General features: G+C 43.7%; 1 protein-coding gene across 1 annotated transcript in view; it reads right to left on the bottom strand.

Moving 5' to 3' along the window:
* The window catches only part of LOC119378965 (endoplasmic reticulum resident protein 44), a 60,947-nt gene that overhangs the window by 17,068 nt on the left and 28,197 nt on the right, over nucleotides 1-15,682 (bottom strand). Inside the window, exons 8-11 of the mRNA XM_037648077.2 lie at nucleotides 8,541-8,657; nucleotides 8,345-8,456; nucleotides 4,135-4,276; nucleotides 2,145-2,253 (exon numbers count right to left, since the gene is read on the bottom strand). Of these exons, the coding sequence (XP_037504005.1) occupies nucleotides 2,145-2,253; nucleotides 4,135-4,276; nucleotides 8,345-8,456; nucleotides 8,541-8,657 (480 nt within the window). The remainder of the gene's footprint in view (nucleotides 1-2,144; nucleotides 2,254-4,134; nucleotides 4,277-8,344; nucleotides 8,457-8,540; nucleotides 8,658-15,682) is intronic.

Below are 15,682 nucleotides of genomic sequence, written 5' to 3'. Positions count from 1 at the left end.
AACAACTGAAATTTTACTTCTATGTTGCTCGGCGTGCGGGGTCACACAAGCTTGCGGCGAGCCAGCCTCCTTCCAAGGTGCATTTTAGGGGGTCACACCACCATTTGCAGCAGTTGGAGAGGGTTATGTCGGTTATGGTTATGTCCCCCAAAAAGCGCCGGCAGCGTGCCGAGAAAATGATGCACGAACACATTCCTCTCGCGGCACGAAAGATTTTGCCGCGCGGCAGCTTTGGAGTGTCGCGTTTTGCCGCCGGCGGCATGCTGCACACGTTTTCCTAGTTTTTCCGCTAGTGTGCTTATAGTTTGGCGCAGTTTTGGCGCAAAACAGCGGAGATGTAGCAGGATGTAGCAGCTTTCAGTCTTGGCGCAGTTTGGCGCAATTGGCAGCACTATCACATCAATGCTGGAGTTAATCAGCTGCATCCTGCACTGTATATTAAGCCAAGTGCTAAAAACATTTAACTTTGTTATCCGTTCATAACCAAACCTTTAAAGACCCTGCACTACACACAGACACACACACCGACACCACACAGCAGCAGCAAATTCAGCAACATTCTCCTTATGTATCCTTACTTGACTACTGATCGGCGTGTTCCTTTTAACCTGTTCGAAAGGTGACGCAGGGCCCTTTGAAGAAACCTCCAACACATAAAAGGAAACATGTTAGCAAAACAGAAAACTCATCAGGCATTCCCCGGTGTGCTTATGCATAACTGCAAAGCGATCTGCTACCGAGTGAGAACAAGTGCCACATCACTGAACGTACTGTGGTGCGTTTCTGCGGAGGTGGTCTGAAGTAGGTTTCCTAGTGCCCGTGTTGCTCCCCGATCATAATGGGTACAGTGCAGATTTTATTGGGCCAGTTAGGCAATGGTGATGCTGCTTTTGTTTCTGCAGGCAACATGCACTCAAAGCAATCGCACACGAGGAGGAAGCAGCGAATGGAGTTGTGTCCTCTTTGTCATCTCTTAAAAGTGTGCAGTACCCATCACAACAGTGCTACAGAAGTGCGGCCGGGCAGATAATTGGAAGATGCTTATTGCGAGTATTGTCAGCTATGGGTCATTCCATGTCAAACGTCCCAGCCATTTCAGCTACCATCTCAAATGTACTCGAAAAAAATTGTGCTAATTTAGAGCATTGAAAACTGTGAATTGCTTGAATATTTCAGAGAGGAAAAATTCTTTGGTCAGGTGGGAGCCTTTTTGAATTTCGCAGAATGTCATCCGAGTGTGGTTTGTTAGGAAAATTATTGTTAGAGTGTCGTTTCTTGTTTCAATACCAAATTTGCCTTAAATATTAAGCAAAGGCATTTGTGTAGGATGTTCGAAGCTCAATAATATGACTGCAATTTTTCTACCATATACGCCTCCAGAAATTTTGCCAAAATGTGCTATGTTTGCATTTTTTTCCCTTTATAACATTGCTTTATGTATGAATATCTAAGTAATGAATACTTACTCTACAGAAGGTATATTTTTCGTTAAAAATATTTTCAGACCACTGATGTTTCTAAATTTTACAAGAAAAAATATTTGAGAAAATCATCATTTTGGTCCACATTAAGAAGAATATTACATTACGTGGTGCTCCAATTAAAAAATCGGCTTTATACCTCAATCAAAAGCAAATAAATAGTTCTTATATGATAAGTTTTATCAGTACAATTTTTGTTTTAAGAAAGAAAATAATTTTTGAAGTTCCCCATTGATGGGGAATATGACCAAATGGGCTATCTTCCCATTTCGTCATATGGCACCTTCCTTGTTGAAGTAACCCATTGCAGCCATTGCATTCAAGTAGCCCATTGCGTTCCACTCTGTTCACTTGACGGCGTTCTTTGCCAACCATTGGCAATGTTTACACATGAAAGATTGTGTGAAAAAGATTGATGCTCTCTCAACTGATGTTTACTTATCTCGTTTGTCATAGGCAACACCAAGTGTGTGTATGCAATGCACGAGGATTTCATTTGAGCTGAAACTGCAACAAAATCGTTTAGATAAATTGTGAAAATCAAAATACTACCTAGATAGTTATCAATGGAGCTAAGATTGAGAAATAAAAAGTTCATTACAATGTGAATTTCATTCAATCGAGGTTGACTATTTTGAGGTTTGACTGTATTTGGAAACATACCTGATCAGTTTCAGCCCCTCCAACCGTGGGATCTGGGCCATAATGGAACTCTCTATGAAGTTTCCCAGAATACAGATCATCTACAAATGCCTTGAGCTTTCCAGGAACTCTGAAAATTGCCAAAATGCCCACAAAAAAGCATAAATGCATTGCACTGAGTGAATGGTTTGCACTAACAGCTGTCTACAATGCAAGAGAAAAACAATTTCATTCAAACTATAGTAAATTACTGTTTCACAATACCAAAAGCACCACCCCTGATGTGAAAGATGCTTGGCAAGCTAGAAAATGAAGAAAAACTGGCTGAGGTGCAGCTCTTGTAAACCTAGCTGTCTCGAGCAAAAGCTATGTTTGGCTTGGTTTTGCAAAGACAATGCACCCAGTGTTTCATTAAAGAAGTGCTGACGCAAAATTCGTAAACCTGTCTTTTGCTCTTAATCAGTGGCTACAGACTCGTTAATCGTGGCAATGAAACTCATTTGCCCCAGCGCGAGGCAAATGTTTAATTAATTATATGATCATATGTTACAACCGGAGGCAGTTTCGATTTCTAAGAGCCCTCATCGGCGCCGTGACGTACTCTGTCTATTCATGAACAAATACTATCAGGTGAACATGAATACCAGTGACGTCACAGGCCACCTTCTGCAATGTTGTCAGCGCTGTAGTTTTATCGGCTAAGTTGAGCGCTGCGAGCACTTATTTCCTCGAATGTCAAACTACATCGCTTATCTAGTGCGGCGATTGATGAAGGAGCTGGGAAGAGTGCAATGATAAGTTATAAAAGCTCTGTTCACTGCGCGAATCTTGCCGGCGGCTGCAATCTTGTTCTTGTCGTCGTTGTCCAACTGAGGCGACGATTTCCGTGAGCTTTGGAGCAGCCACAGTATTAGGCTTTCTCAAGCATTTCCGCTCCGTTCATTTGTAAAGTAGCAGGTTGAGAAGTGACGAAGGAAGAAGTGATGAAGGAAATTTCCCAATCTAATGAAGAAGTTTCCCTTCCCCGGCAGGTACCCATCGGGTTCAATGTTGTCATCAACTCGAATTAACGAAGCTTTCATGAAACTGAACTCTATTTAAAGAAGTTTTTCCAGAAATAAATGAGTGAAAATGCAGTGATTTGTTTCCAATTTTTACACAGACAGCCTTCCTTCAGATGCTCGCTGTAATGCTATCGAGCTCAATAACTAGCCACCCTATTCACGACATTAGTTTTATTTTGATGAGGCTGCTCACCCACAGTCGGGAGCGCTTTTACATATCAAATAGCACTGGGCGGTGGTGGTTTGTTGTCCCTACGAATATTCTCACATGAACAAGGTGGTTGCTTTAGCTATTTAATGATTTATGCAGCAGATAGTGCCGATCGTCTCCTTGGAACTTTCTTGCTCTGCCTGCTCGCACATTAACTGAATTCGCTCTCCCCACCTTTCAATATCGGCAGCTTGTTGTAGCTTCAGACGACCATCTACCTCCTCTGTACACCCTGACATGGGAGAAATTCATGCTCGTGCTGCTCTCACGGACTTTTCACATGCGCAGGCGCGTATTAGTGACAAATAACATGTTGTGATGGCTTTCAGGCGACACTACATAACAATTTCGCATTTCAAAGGACCAAAAGATCCCTTCCTCGATTTTACGAACTTCCCGATTTAACGAAATAATTTGAGTGCTCTCATCACTTCATTAAATCAAGTTTCAAATGTATAACAAGCATACAAAAATGCATAACTTCTGGGGTTTTACATGCCAAAACCATGATAAGATTATGAGGCCTGCCATAGCAAGGGACTCCAGATTAATTTCACCACATGGGGTTCTTTAACGTATACCTAAATGTAAGTACTACATGGGTGTTCTTGCGTTTTGCAGTGACACTGCAGAGTAATAATAAACACATTTAACATAACAAAATAGGTCCTTTCTGGATGCATATTTAGCTGTGTTCAAAGGAGCTAAGAACTGAGAACGCAAAGCAGCTACTCACTTCAGGTGAGCAAAGTCTGGAAAGCGGTACATGTGCCTGAAGCTGTCAATGGCAATGAGCGGGAGGTCTTTAACTGTTTTGCCCAAATGCTGCAAAGGGTGGGCAAACTTGACTCCATCCGCAATGAGGGGGTTGATGGCATCTGTAATTGCAATACAAGCAGCACTGAAGTAAGCGTATGTCCGACCAGCATAAAATAATATGGGTAATGGTATGGATGTCTTTCATGGCGCCATGCTTGCCACTGGTGTATCCAAGGGGAGGGGGGGGGAGGGTTAGACCCCCCCCCCCTGAATTTTTTTTTCAATTTTGCATGTGTATAACGAGTGCACATACGAACGCATGCACGAACATACATAAAGTATGGTCGAACACCTCCCGAAGAAAATTTCTGGCTACACTACTGATGCATACACAGTTTTTGGACAGTGGCAACCATGTGTGCGAGGCCTATGCACCTGCTGCTTTAAGTTCAGTACTCTAATCAGCAAACTACTGCAAATCTACTTTCAAACACCACAATGCTCATGGAGCTTTTTGAGAAAAGATTTACAGAAATGTACAGATAAACATTCTTTCACAGGCTGCAAAATTTACACTGCGGTTCTTACTCTCTCCGGTTCCCTCACCATCACAGCTGCCACAGACATTACAGCTGAACCCACTCATAACAATAGTCAAGTGATGCATGAATTACACTGTTATAACCAAGAACTATTATAGCCAGGTCGCATGGGGAAAAAAAATGTGAGAGGAGGGGGCAGGACAGTGTCCCCTCCCTCCCCGAGTCTGGGTGAGTTTGAGTACGAGTGAGTCCGGTTGAAGAAAATTTGAGCGAGTCTGAGCCCGAGTGAGTGCAGTTGACGAAAATATTCGCGAGTCTGAGTGAGCCCTAAGCACAAAATATATTTCTAGAGTGAGTCCGAGTGAGCTCCACCTTTTGTTGCCGACTTACGGTTCTATCTACACATCTTTAGCATTACTATTAGCCTTATACCGGCTTACGCTCATACTCAAGTCTATTGACACGTTCTCAGCACACTAGCATTCATGTGCCACTTCAGTATTTATCGATCAGAGGCGTGAGTTAGAGGGAGGGGTGCCATGACCTTCCCCCGCAAACTGTTTCTTGGGAAGTTCTTTATAAAAATATCTCGTGTGAATCGCGCATTTCATAAAAATGTCCCTACTGAATTGATATATTATGACAATGATGATATATGATTTATATGATGGTAACTCGTATTTGCAAGTACAAAGTCAAAAGGCATATAGTAGAGCACCTATTATGAGTGATATTGCCATTAAAGTGGATTGATGCGATCGAAAAGGCTAATTTTATGCCAGCGGACTCGTGAGTCGACTCACTCAGGCTCACTCAGACTCATGTGAAGCTGTTAGTCTGAGCGAGTCCGGCTGATTAATATATTGGCAAGTTTGAGTCTGAGTGAGTCCGGTAAAAAAAAATTTTAGTGAGTCCGGGTTCGAGTGAGTCCGGTTGAGGAATATTTTGACGAGTCTGAGTCCGAGTGAGCCCTAAGAGCAAAATATATTTCTTGAGTGAGTCTGAGTAAGCTCCAATTTTTTTGCCAACCTATGCCAATGACATGTGAAAACCACTATAGTACTACCACTAAGGTTTGCAAACCCGGCATAATTTTTGGTTAGGCTCATAACACCAAAATAAAAATGGGAAAGGAAACTCACTGTACCTCCCTTGTAACCTCTCCAAAAGTACAGCCTGCTTGGCTACAATGCGTCACCAGTGGCTGAACTATTGCAGTCCCCTCTCACTTATACGATCGCTTTTGTGAGATTCTGCGTTCCCAGTATAATAACAACCACACTGCTTTCCTACAGGGGCACCAATGCTGACGCGTATTAGCCCCGAGAAGTTGGGGTGGCGCTGCCTGGCAGGAGGCCCGCATGACGTCACGGCATGGACTCTTCGACGCCCACCGTGGCGCGCCTGCATATATATAACGTGCGCTCGCTTTGTACGCTGTTCCACTGTTTGCTGTCGCTTTTCACTTGTCTCAAGCTTTTGATGAATGACGAAAACAGCATCGATAATGCTCGTAGTAAAATGACAAAAAGCTATACACGTTTTCTTTACAATCGCCAACACTTTGATCAGGTTTGTTGTTGTGTCGCACTGCTAACCTCGTGGATGGGATCGATTCTCAGCAGCAGTAGCCGCATTCCGACGGGGGTGAACAGCAAGAAGATGCATGTGCTTAGATCACGGTGTTAGAATAATTTATTCTGACCTATTCTAACACCGTGGCTTAGATACAGCAGCACATTAAGGAATGCCCGTTGGTCAGAATTATTCCACAGTGTACCTGGTAATCAAGTCGTGGTTTTGACACGTACGTACGACACCACATTTACATTATTAGGTTGCGATGTTAACGGGGGATTCCTTTCAGAGATATGATGGTTTCACCTTCGCAAGTGTTATTTGCATCGTATGCATGCGCGTATCTGCGGACAACGTTTTTGCCGGTGTACCAAGCTCCGCGCACAGTTACAAAAACACAGTACCGAGGCTCGCAAAATATCTCGAAAGCTCTTGCCCGAAAATACCGCCGCAGTTGTGTTTGTTTTTCTTGAGTGCTCGCTCACTCATCGTGCTTAGTTTCACGTTTTCCTCGAAATAATTTCGGGGCTTCATTTCATTACAAAAACAAGTCGAGGTTAATTGCGTACACTTCTTATTACTGCCAGGTTGCGTCTTCGTTCAGCATCGTATCAACGGCGCTGTCACACTTGTAAGTACCAGTTTAGATAGCCAGCTCGTACATTAATTTTCCCTGCATTTGATTAGCCCTGATCATCATCCACCTGTATGTGAACATGAAGTGCGAGACCAGTGAGTGACTCCCTGGGGCGATGGACGTTTAATTATTGCGTGAGCCACGTCGCTGAGAATGCCATCTAAACAGTTCAGAACGCTCATTTCGACTATCAGGAGCTTGTTCTGCAAGCGATTGTTATCAACAGTGCTCCCATGTGAATTTTATATTAGCGCTTGTGACGCGGTGGTTGATCGGATCAGCAGTTCATGCAAATCAGGGTATACAGCCACATAATCCCAGACGACTGTTGAGAAGAAATCATTATGTAATCCAAGTATACTAACATCTCAGCATTTTCGAAACCGTTTTGTGTGTGGCACTATTATTTTGTTTAATGTTGTGGATATATTAAGTGATTCTTAATGATAGAAAGATTCATATGAAGTCTCCTGTAGCAAAAAGCGCAACTTTGTCAAGCCACCTAAATAATCTGCCGAGGCAGACATAACTTGTACGGCAAACCGCAAAGTAGTCAGTGAATTGAAAACATCCCAATTTTATTTGTAATTCTTCGGGACACATGTTCTACCCGTGGAGTGTACGTCAAGTTGTAATGAAGTGAGAACCATTAGCGTAAATGTTTCCTTAGCATCGATTTCTTAGTGCGCGGTGAAAGCAACGAATGTCTTCCGTTCGGGCGGGAGTTTGCCTATTATAAGCTATATTATTCAAACTGTCTGCAGCTTACTTAACTTTCACTAGTAGTGAAAACATCCACCTTCTACCTTGGGAGATTTGCATTGCAAGAATGCAGTAAGCACCACCGCATTGAGAAAGAGCGGGTACACAGCGGGCGCAGAAAAAGGCGATCCTCGGGCGCGGAGCCGGCGAGTCCTTGCCGTGACGTCACATTGCCGCGACTGCCGCGCCGCCAGTGTTCGTTCTCGGGGCTAATAGAAGCGAACGTGTCCAGTACAAGTCATGCCTAAGCTCACAACACTGATTGTATCATAGAAAGCAAATGACTAAGAATATAGCTCCTGGTGCAGTAATGTCACCAAGAATGTTACGTCTGCATCATAGGTGCACATGCATAGCCTGTGTAGTTGGCGTAAGCTCACCTTTAGGTCATTTCCAAACAAGCCAAGTTAACAGAATCTTTACTAGGGGGTCATGGTACCTATGAGCAGCTGTACATATTGCAATCACAAAAAGAATTGTCTCATCATTTTTTTTTCTTTTTTTCATTGTAGCTTCATTACAGTTATGAAGCTAATAATGATGGCATTTCCTTGGCATATGAACATAGCTTCAAGTGAGTATGGCTGTATAAGCCATCAAGTTTTTAGAGGGTACACCAAGTGAACACTAAGATTCGCATCAAAAATTAAATTCAGAAGTCTTCATACGTTTATCATTTTGGAGTTGTTCATGGACAACTTTTGTGAATTCTTCAACACTCCCTTTGTCATCTGGATGGTGGAACAAGATCAGGAATGGCAGGCCTTCTTCTGTCAGCTCCTGCATACGATCAAGAGGAACAAAACATGTACACTGTGGCACTGCTTACAAAACAAGAAGTGGAACTGAAGACCTCCCACTTACCTCAGCATTCTCAAAGGTGATCTCGCGCACTAACGGAATGCACTTCTCTGAAGCCCACTTTTTCAGGTCATCATACAGGTGCGGCAGTGATGGGTAGGTTTCATGCTTTTCACCAAACTGCATTTGAAGACGACAAGATGAAAACCGTAACAATAAGATTTTGCATGTTCACATCACTGACAGTTCAATGCCACTGAATGCCTGTATAGCACTGCATATGAATATACTGATGAAGTTAGTTGGTGCATTTTAAGGGGGGAAAAAAAGAAAAAAAAAGGGAAAAGCAGCCCAGTCTAAAAGCAAATTAAATTACCAACATCAAACCTCAGTGATAATTCTGAGCGAGCACAGCACTATAATTGGCATGCCCATACTTTGTGGATTATCGATAATGTGGTATCATCATGATGCATGATAAAGTAAACTTGATGCACGCAGGAAACATAGGTTTAGGCTTAGATAGGATACAAGGGTGAAAGCGCTAGACTGAACAGGATGTCATTTTATCAGAATATCAGCAGATACCATTTAAAAGACCCCACCTTGTATTGTTCAGGGGCAGAAGGGTTCGAACAGATAACGAGACACTTTTTCAAACTAGATAAATTTTTGTTTGGTAAAAAAAAAGAAGAAAAATTGGTATGGGTACTGGTAAGTGCTGTGACTCCAACAGCACTTTCAAACATTGGGAATGTGAAGTCAAAGAAAATCCACATTAATTACGTAGTCACTCTGCACCAACACTGGCCATAACACGAAGCCGTAATTGTTACATTTCATTTAGGAGCAGTGCAGGCATAAATGGAGAAAATTTTGTGGTTGTTTGCCATTTCCTGGAATACTGACAGGAGCACAGAAATTTGGATCATTGCAAGTCTCCATATAAATGCATAATACTGTGTATTTGAATACCTCAGCCTTTTGCTTATCGCTAGTGTTCACAGTGTTTCAACTTGCAGAACCACGACCGTTAGGAACATTAACAGGAGCTAGGAGCGCAGGTTGAGCACAAAGTTTTTATCTGACGATAAGACAATTGCAGAGACTACAAAGATGAAAAGAGTCGTAAAGAAATGGTGCGAAATGATTTGCACCTCTGAATTTAATTTCATTATGAATCTTCCCATGCTTTACATTTGTGAAAATATTTAAAAACAAAATTGTCTGGCAAAATCTAAAGCATGCTGCACAAATGGTGAGCTATAGACCCTACTTATCTTACAGTTTATAGAGAAGTCAAGGTGACACTGCTTGCTGCAAATTCCCCCAAGCAGTGGGCTGGGTTGTTGTTGTACCTTTTCAAGGAGGACACGAATTGTTCAAAGAGGAAAGGCGTTGTTTTCAATAAACTCTTTGTTAGTCTGCGTATGTCCAGTCATCTTCTACTCTGGTCTCTTGTCCTCAGCACAGTTTTATTTCTGCAATATGTCCCTACGCCAAATGCTCACATGCTGCCTGATATAGAAGGCGGTGATTAACCCTTTGAGGGTTTTTGCCGTATATGTACGGCATCACCTAACAGGCACCAAAGTGTTTTCGTCGTACATGTACGGCATAGCCTGTATGTTTAAAACGCGTGCCATTTCCGATCATTTCTCTTGCTTGGTATGTGCTGCCACACTTCGAGAATACGTGGAACTTTTTTCACGCACCGATGTCTCTCCGTGCTTGTTTTTTCTTCTTCCCAAAGCGGCGCGACGGCTATTGCTTGCCCATCCGAGCGCGTTCGCGGTGCGGCTGGCTTAAAACGCGCGCTTTTTTCGATCATTTCTCTTGCTTGGCATGTGCTGCCACGCTTCGGGAATACATGGAATTTTTTTCATGCGCCGATGCCTCTGATGATGTTTTTTCCTTTGCAAAGCGGCGTTCCCGCAGTGTGGTTGGTTTAAAATGCGCGCCTTTTTGGATCATTTCTCTTGCTTGTAATGTGCTGCCCCGCTTCGAGTTTATGTGGAATTTATTTCATGTGCCGATGTCTATGTTTTTTGTTTTGTTTTGCTTTCCAAAGCAGCGCGGCGGCTTTCAATTGCTCATAAGAATGCGTGCACGCGGTGTGGCTGGTTTCAGTTTTGTCCTTCGGGTGGTCATCGCTTCTCGCGCCCACAAAGCTGACTGTCTGGTTTCTAATCTCTCAAAGGGTGACTGCTTGTGACTCGTTTATTGCTGCCCAGGGCGCGATTACATCTGTTTCCATGTGGCGCGAAATTACAAAAACGCCGCCGCCATGGTTGCGTTTCCTGTTTTGGGGAGCACGAACATTTTTTACCGGAAAAGTACTCTGGTGTGCTTATTTTTGTATGTCTGTGAGCTATGTTTATTACAATGCATAATTTTTATTTATAAAAAAAATTGTATAGGTGCTTTTTTTTTAGGATTTTGCTTGATGTTACTGCGGATAAACCATGTGTAACAAAATTGACTGTCACTTTACGGTCACGCAAAAAAATTTTAAGGAATTTTTTTTTCTTAAATAGAATCGTCTGAAGAATTTATTTTAGCAATAAAAAAACATTACACATTTTTGGACTGCATTTCACAAAAAAATTCGACCCTCAAAGGGTTGAAATTGAATAAAGCTGCCTTGTTTCAGTACAAATAGCGAGAAAGCCATTTTGATAATGAGCAGAAACTGGGGAAGAACAATCTTCTGCTGCGAGTGGTTGGAACAGAGTCAAAGTAATTTCGCCTTTGTGATCAATTTCTACAGCGTGCAAGACTACGTTGTTACAAATAAACAATTAACAACAATATCTTTGGACTTGCTGCTTTCATCACATGCTAAAATACATATTTAATCTAATCAGAGTTTTTTTCCAGATTTTTGCTACATGAAGTCGACCCTCGCGTTACAATCGAATACAGAAATTAAAGTTGTCTAAAAAGTGCAACGATGCACCCAATTCTAGACTACTACGGTTTTGGCCATTTCGCGATTTATGTTGGCAACATGTGAAAGCCGAATACCATTTCGATCCACTACAGGCCAACGACTTTTAAGCTTGTTTCTCTTCTGTGACGGTGTGCACTTCGCACTTGTTTTTGTGTCGTTGTGTGTGGTCTTCTCGGTGGCTTTGGTTGTCTTCGGGTGTTTCGACTCTCCTTCGGCTCCCCTTGCGATGGGAATGTGTTGTGTTCAGTCCACGGTGTTAGAATAGGTTAGGTGTACCGACGTTCCGCCTCCGCCACGCAGCCTCCTCGCCGAACATGGGGACGCGCTTCGCGTTTTTTCCGACAGGCTGCGCTGGGTGTATCGAGGCTTCAGGTCAGCCGCTTCAACGGGGGCCGCGTCGCTTACAAAGCTGCATTTGCGACAACTCTTCAACTGCTGGCCGTTCCTTTTTTATCAGGGTAACCGCATATATCAATCTGATTTGAAAGTAAATGCACAACATCAAGAAATTCAGTGGCGGTAGCCAACAGATGGAAATACATAGAAAATATAGCCTCTGCGAACAGCGATAATGAGTTTACAGGTGAACACGAATTTCAAAAATATTTTAGCTCGTGCACAAATAAGGGCACCGTGGCAAATTGGTTGAGGCCACCGCGACAAACTGGGTTAATAATAACATCTGGTGTTTTACGTCCCAAAACCACGATACGATTATGAGAGACGCCGTAGTGGAGGGCTCCGGAAATTTCGACCATCTGGTGTTCTTTAATGTGCACTGACATCGCACAGGCCTCTACCATTTCGCCTATACCGAAATGCGATCGCCGCGGCCGGAATCGAACCCGCGACAACGGAACACCGTGCCCACGACCTTCGGGTCAGCAGCCGAACACCTTAGCCACTGGTCCACCGTGGCGGACCCGAACTGGGTTAGTCAAAAAGAAAAAGGTATTCCTTGAAAAAGAAAGCGGGGGTGAGGGGGGTTGACGTCTCTCTATATGATGCTTGTAAGAAGAACGCAACACATTTGACAATGGTAGGCTAGAAATTCCTTTCATGGGTTGTCGTTCTGCATGCACCATATTTCATGGATTCAAGCAGCCGCCCACGGTGTTAGTTATTGTTCAGCCGCCTTTGAAACGTTTACACGTGCTGGCGCGTGTTAGTGAAGGTTAACGTCCGTTTACCGACCAATCCATCATGACTCACCATGTGCCATTCTGATTCTGCCTCTCGTTATTCGTCACAGACATGCTGTTTGTTGCAGTAGCAGAAGTAGAACTTTGTGCCCTGCCCTGGGTGCACAAACGTGAAATGGTCGTGCCCGCTTCCTTTTCAGCGTCCTAACCATTTGCTTTCCAGTTTTTCTTTCGGGAATGACAGGAATTGAGAGTGACATTATATTCCGTGACATCACTGTCTGACCCGTTAAAACTGACACGCCAAACCAGACGAGGCCCCATTCGTGCACATACGTTCGCCAGTCGAAACGCCTGCCGCCTAAATGCTAGCCTATTTGAAATAGCTTGCCCTTGTTCATCTGTCCTTATTTACACAAATTATATTGTCCAGATGGGCAAGAAGTGCTCTTTGCCGCGATGCATCTCGGGCTACAAATCGTGCACGGAGAAAATTTGCTTTTTCGCTGCTCCGAAGGGTAGTGACCGCTTGAAAACGTGGCCACTGCTATTCCACGGAAAAATCGCGAGTTGCAAACAACAAATTTTGTTTGTGAAAAACATTTTGATGCGCGAGTTGTCACCAAATCATGGGAAGCGCTATTTAAAAGGAAATGTTCTTGTGAGGAAACATTCTTTCGTATCATTTAGCCGCACCATACAATACTCGAGCTAAAGCAGCTTTTTTAGGCAAAAATATGTAAAATTCGTAGGTCGTGCCAATACTGTGATAAAATTCTTGGTGCATAATAACGTATATATCTTGCAGTCTATTTATTTTGAATATGTCAAAGAGCGGCTTCGTAGTCATCGGCCACAAGCTGTCGCCCACTTCATTGCATTCTCTTTCAATCCTGTATTTTCCGACGTGGGAGCGGCGCGTCACCTGCTAGTGCACGCCCCGAAAGACATAAATAGAGTTATTTTATTCAATTACATCAAAGCATCCGTCTTCTCGCAAATGTTTACAGAAATTGCAAATAAGCGGTTCGTAGTAAAAGGTTCTGAAGGCTCACTTGATCTCATATGCGAAATGCCCCTTAACATGACACCTGCTCTTTATATGATGCTTACCGCAAATACATTAATTAATATTTCGAGGGCAAATGAAGGGTGCATTCAACACGCGTCACGCAACTGCAGATTTACATTTGTAGACAAATGCGGGCACTATCGTCTAGGCCACGGTGTTGCCGAGGCCGAAGGTGGTGTTTATGAGCTTCACGCCGCATGCCGAACCATCATGCATAAAACACTACTAAGTCTTTATATCTAACTTATGTATATGATATTACAATACCACACAATCCTCACAGGGCCTTGCGATATTGCTAAACACGCTAAAACACCGAATGTTAGAAGCGTCAGGTTTGTGCTGGGTATAGCCAGGTGGCCACTGTCCCGCGCGCGCCTCCTTTCGGCAAGAAAGGGAAAGAGGTCCCCGATTTCTCCTCATTCCAATGCGCCGTCGCTCCCCCTAAACTATTCTAACACCGTGGTTCAGTCTGACAGCTGTTTCAAGAGGTGTGTTATTTTGATGACTGAAGAAATCAGCTGTTGCCCGAAGCCTCGATGTGAGTGAGGCGACCATCTGCGAGTGGCGGCTCCAGCAGGAGCTCCTTTTCAGGTGCGAGCACGGCCAAAAAGGCTTACGTGGGCCTCGTCACGGCTGCCACTTTGAATTGGAGCAGCGTGTTGCCGATTTTGTCACAAAACAGTGCAGTCGCCTTATGGTGGTCAATGTTGAACCAGTTCAAAGCGAGCGATGTCGCTCGGCAGATGGGTATCCCATGAACAAAGTGCAATGCGTCATGTGAGTGGGTGCAAAATACCATGTTTTGAGACTCTGTTTGAAAAATAAATGTGCTTTTTCATGTCTCCACTGGCCTCTTGTTACTTTGGCGGTCTTCTTTTTGTGCTGAACGCAACAAAAAGTAACCTCTCGCATTACTTTCGCAGTTTTAATTTTTCTTTCTGGATGCAGTGAAAAGTCACCCCTCACGTTACAACCAAGCAAATATGGTACAGTAGAACCCCGCTGATACGTTTTTGAAGGGACCGTAGGAAATAAACGTAAGAGACGGGAAACGTAAGAGCCGAAAAACGGGAAAAACGGCAAAATATTTAGTGGTACAGAATTTTATTTCAATTCTTACGAGCAGCACGAAAATTGGCGCGCTCAGCCGCGATCTAGTTGATGGATAGAAACGCGGAGCTTAGGACAGCCTTATCCACAGAAATGTAATCAACGTATGTGATTTTTTTAACACCAACAGCTGTAGGCATGAAAGAACTAAGCACAGGCAATCACGACCGGCGCGGCGAGTCCGACCGCGAACCGCACGCACGACCATGCGAGCTCCAACCAGCTCGAACTCCTCCCGTTCTCCGACAAATAACGATGATGATGAGTCTACGCCAACGCGATGGCAGAAGTGAATGCCAATCTCGAAGGCCTTGCTTTCGCAAGCAATTACGTCATACACGCCATGTTTGTGCAATGCAAATCTCAGAGGCTATGCTTTTGTCAATATAAATGCCAATCTCGAAGGCCTTGCTTTCGCGAGCAGTTACGTCATAGACGCCATCTTTGCAATTTGAATCTCGAAGGCCATGCTTTTGTTTGCATCAATTGAAAGATTCTGTTGCTTGCGCCTCTCATGCGGCTAATATTACGGTCAAACGAGGCCAAGCTGCGTGAAAATGCATCATGGCCGCTCTCTTTGGTAGTCACTCGGTCGGCTCCGGGCACACTTCGCGACGTATCATACAGGAACGGTCCGAAAGTTACGACGTAACAGCGGGGTTCCCAATACATTGTATCCTATGGGAGCTATGCCAGGACCGGCGGAAAACGACGTAACAGCCGGGAAAACGCAGCAGTGAGGAACGTAACAGCGGGGTTCTACTGTACATGTGCACGTTTACGCGAGTACAACAGTAACCTTAACTTAGAAAGCGCAGACTGTTTAACTACTACGATTGTTGAAGTTGTCTGTATGGTGGTCCAAATATAAATTTTTTATTTCGAACTGAGCCAAAGCTGACAGTAATGAGTAAAAGTGCTGTGA

Source organism: Rhipicephalus sanguineus, chromosome 1 (genome assembly GCF_013339695.2).
Source record: "Rhipicephalus sanguineus isolate Rsan-2018 chromosome 1, BIME_Rsan_1.4, whole genome shotgun sequence".
Taxonomy (NCBI): domain Eukaryota; kingdom Metazoa; phylum Arthropoda; class Arachnida; order Ixodida; family Ixodidae; genus Rhipicephalus; species Rhipicephalus sanguineus.
Note: the sequence above shows the minus strand (reverse complement) of the source record. Positions and strands in the feature narration are given on the sequence as shown.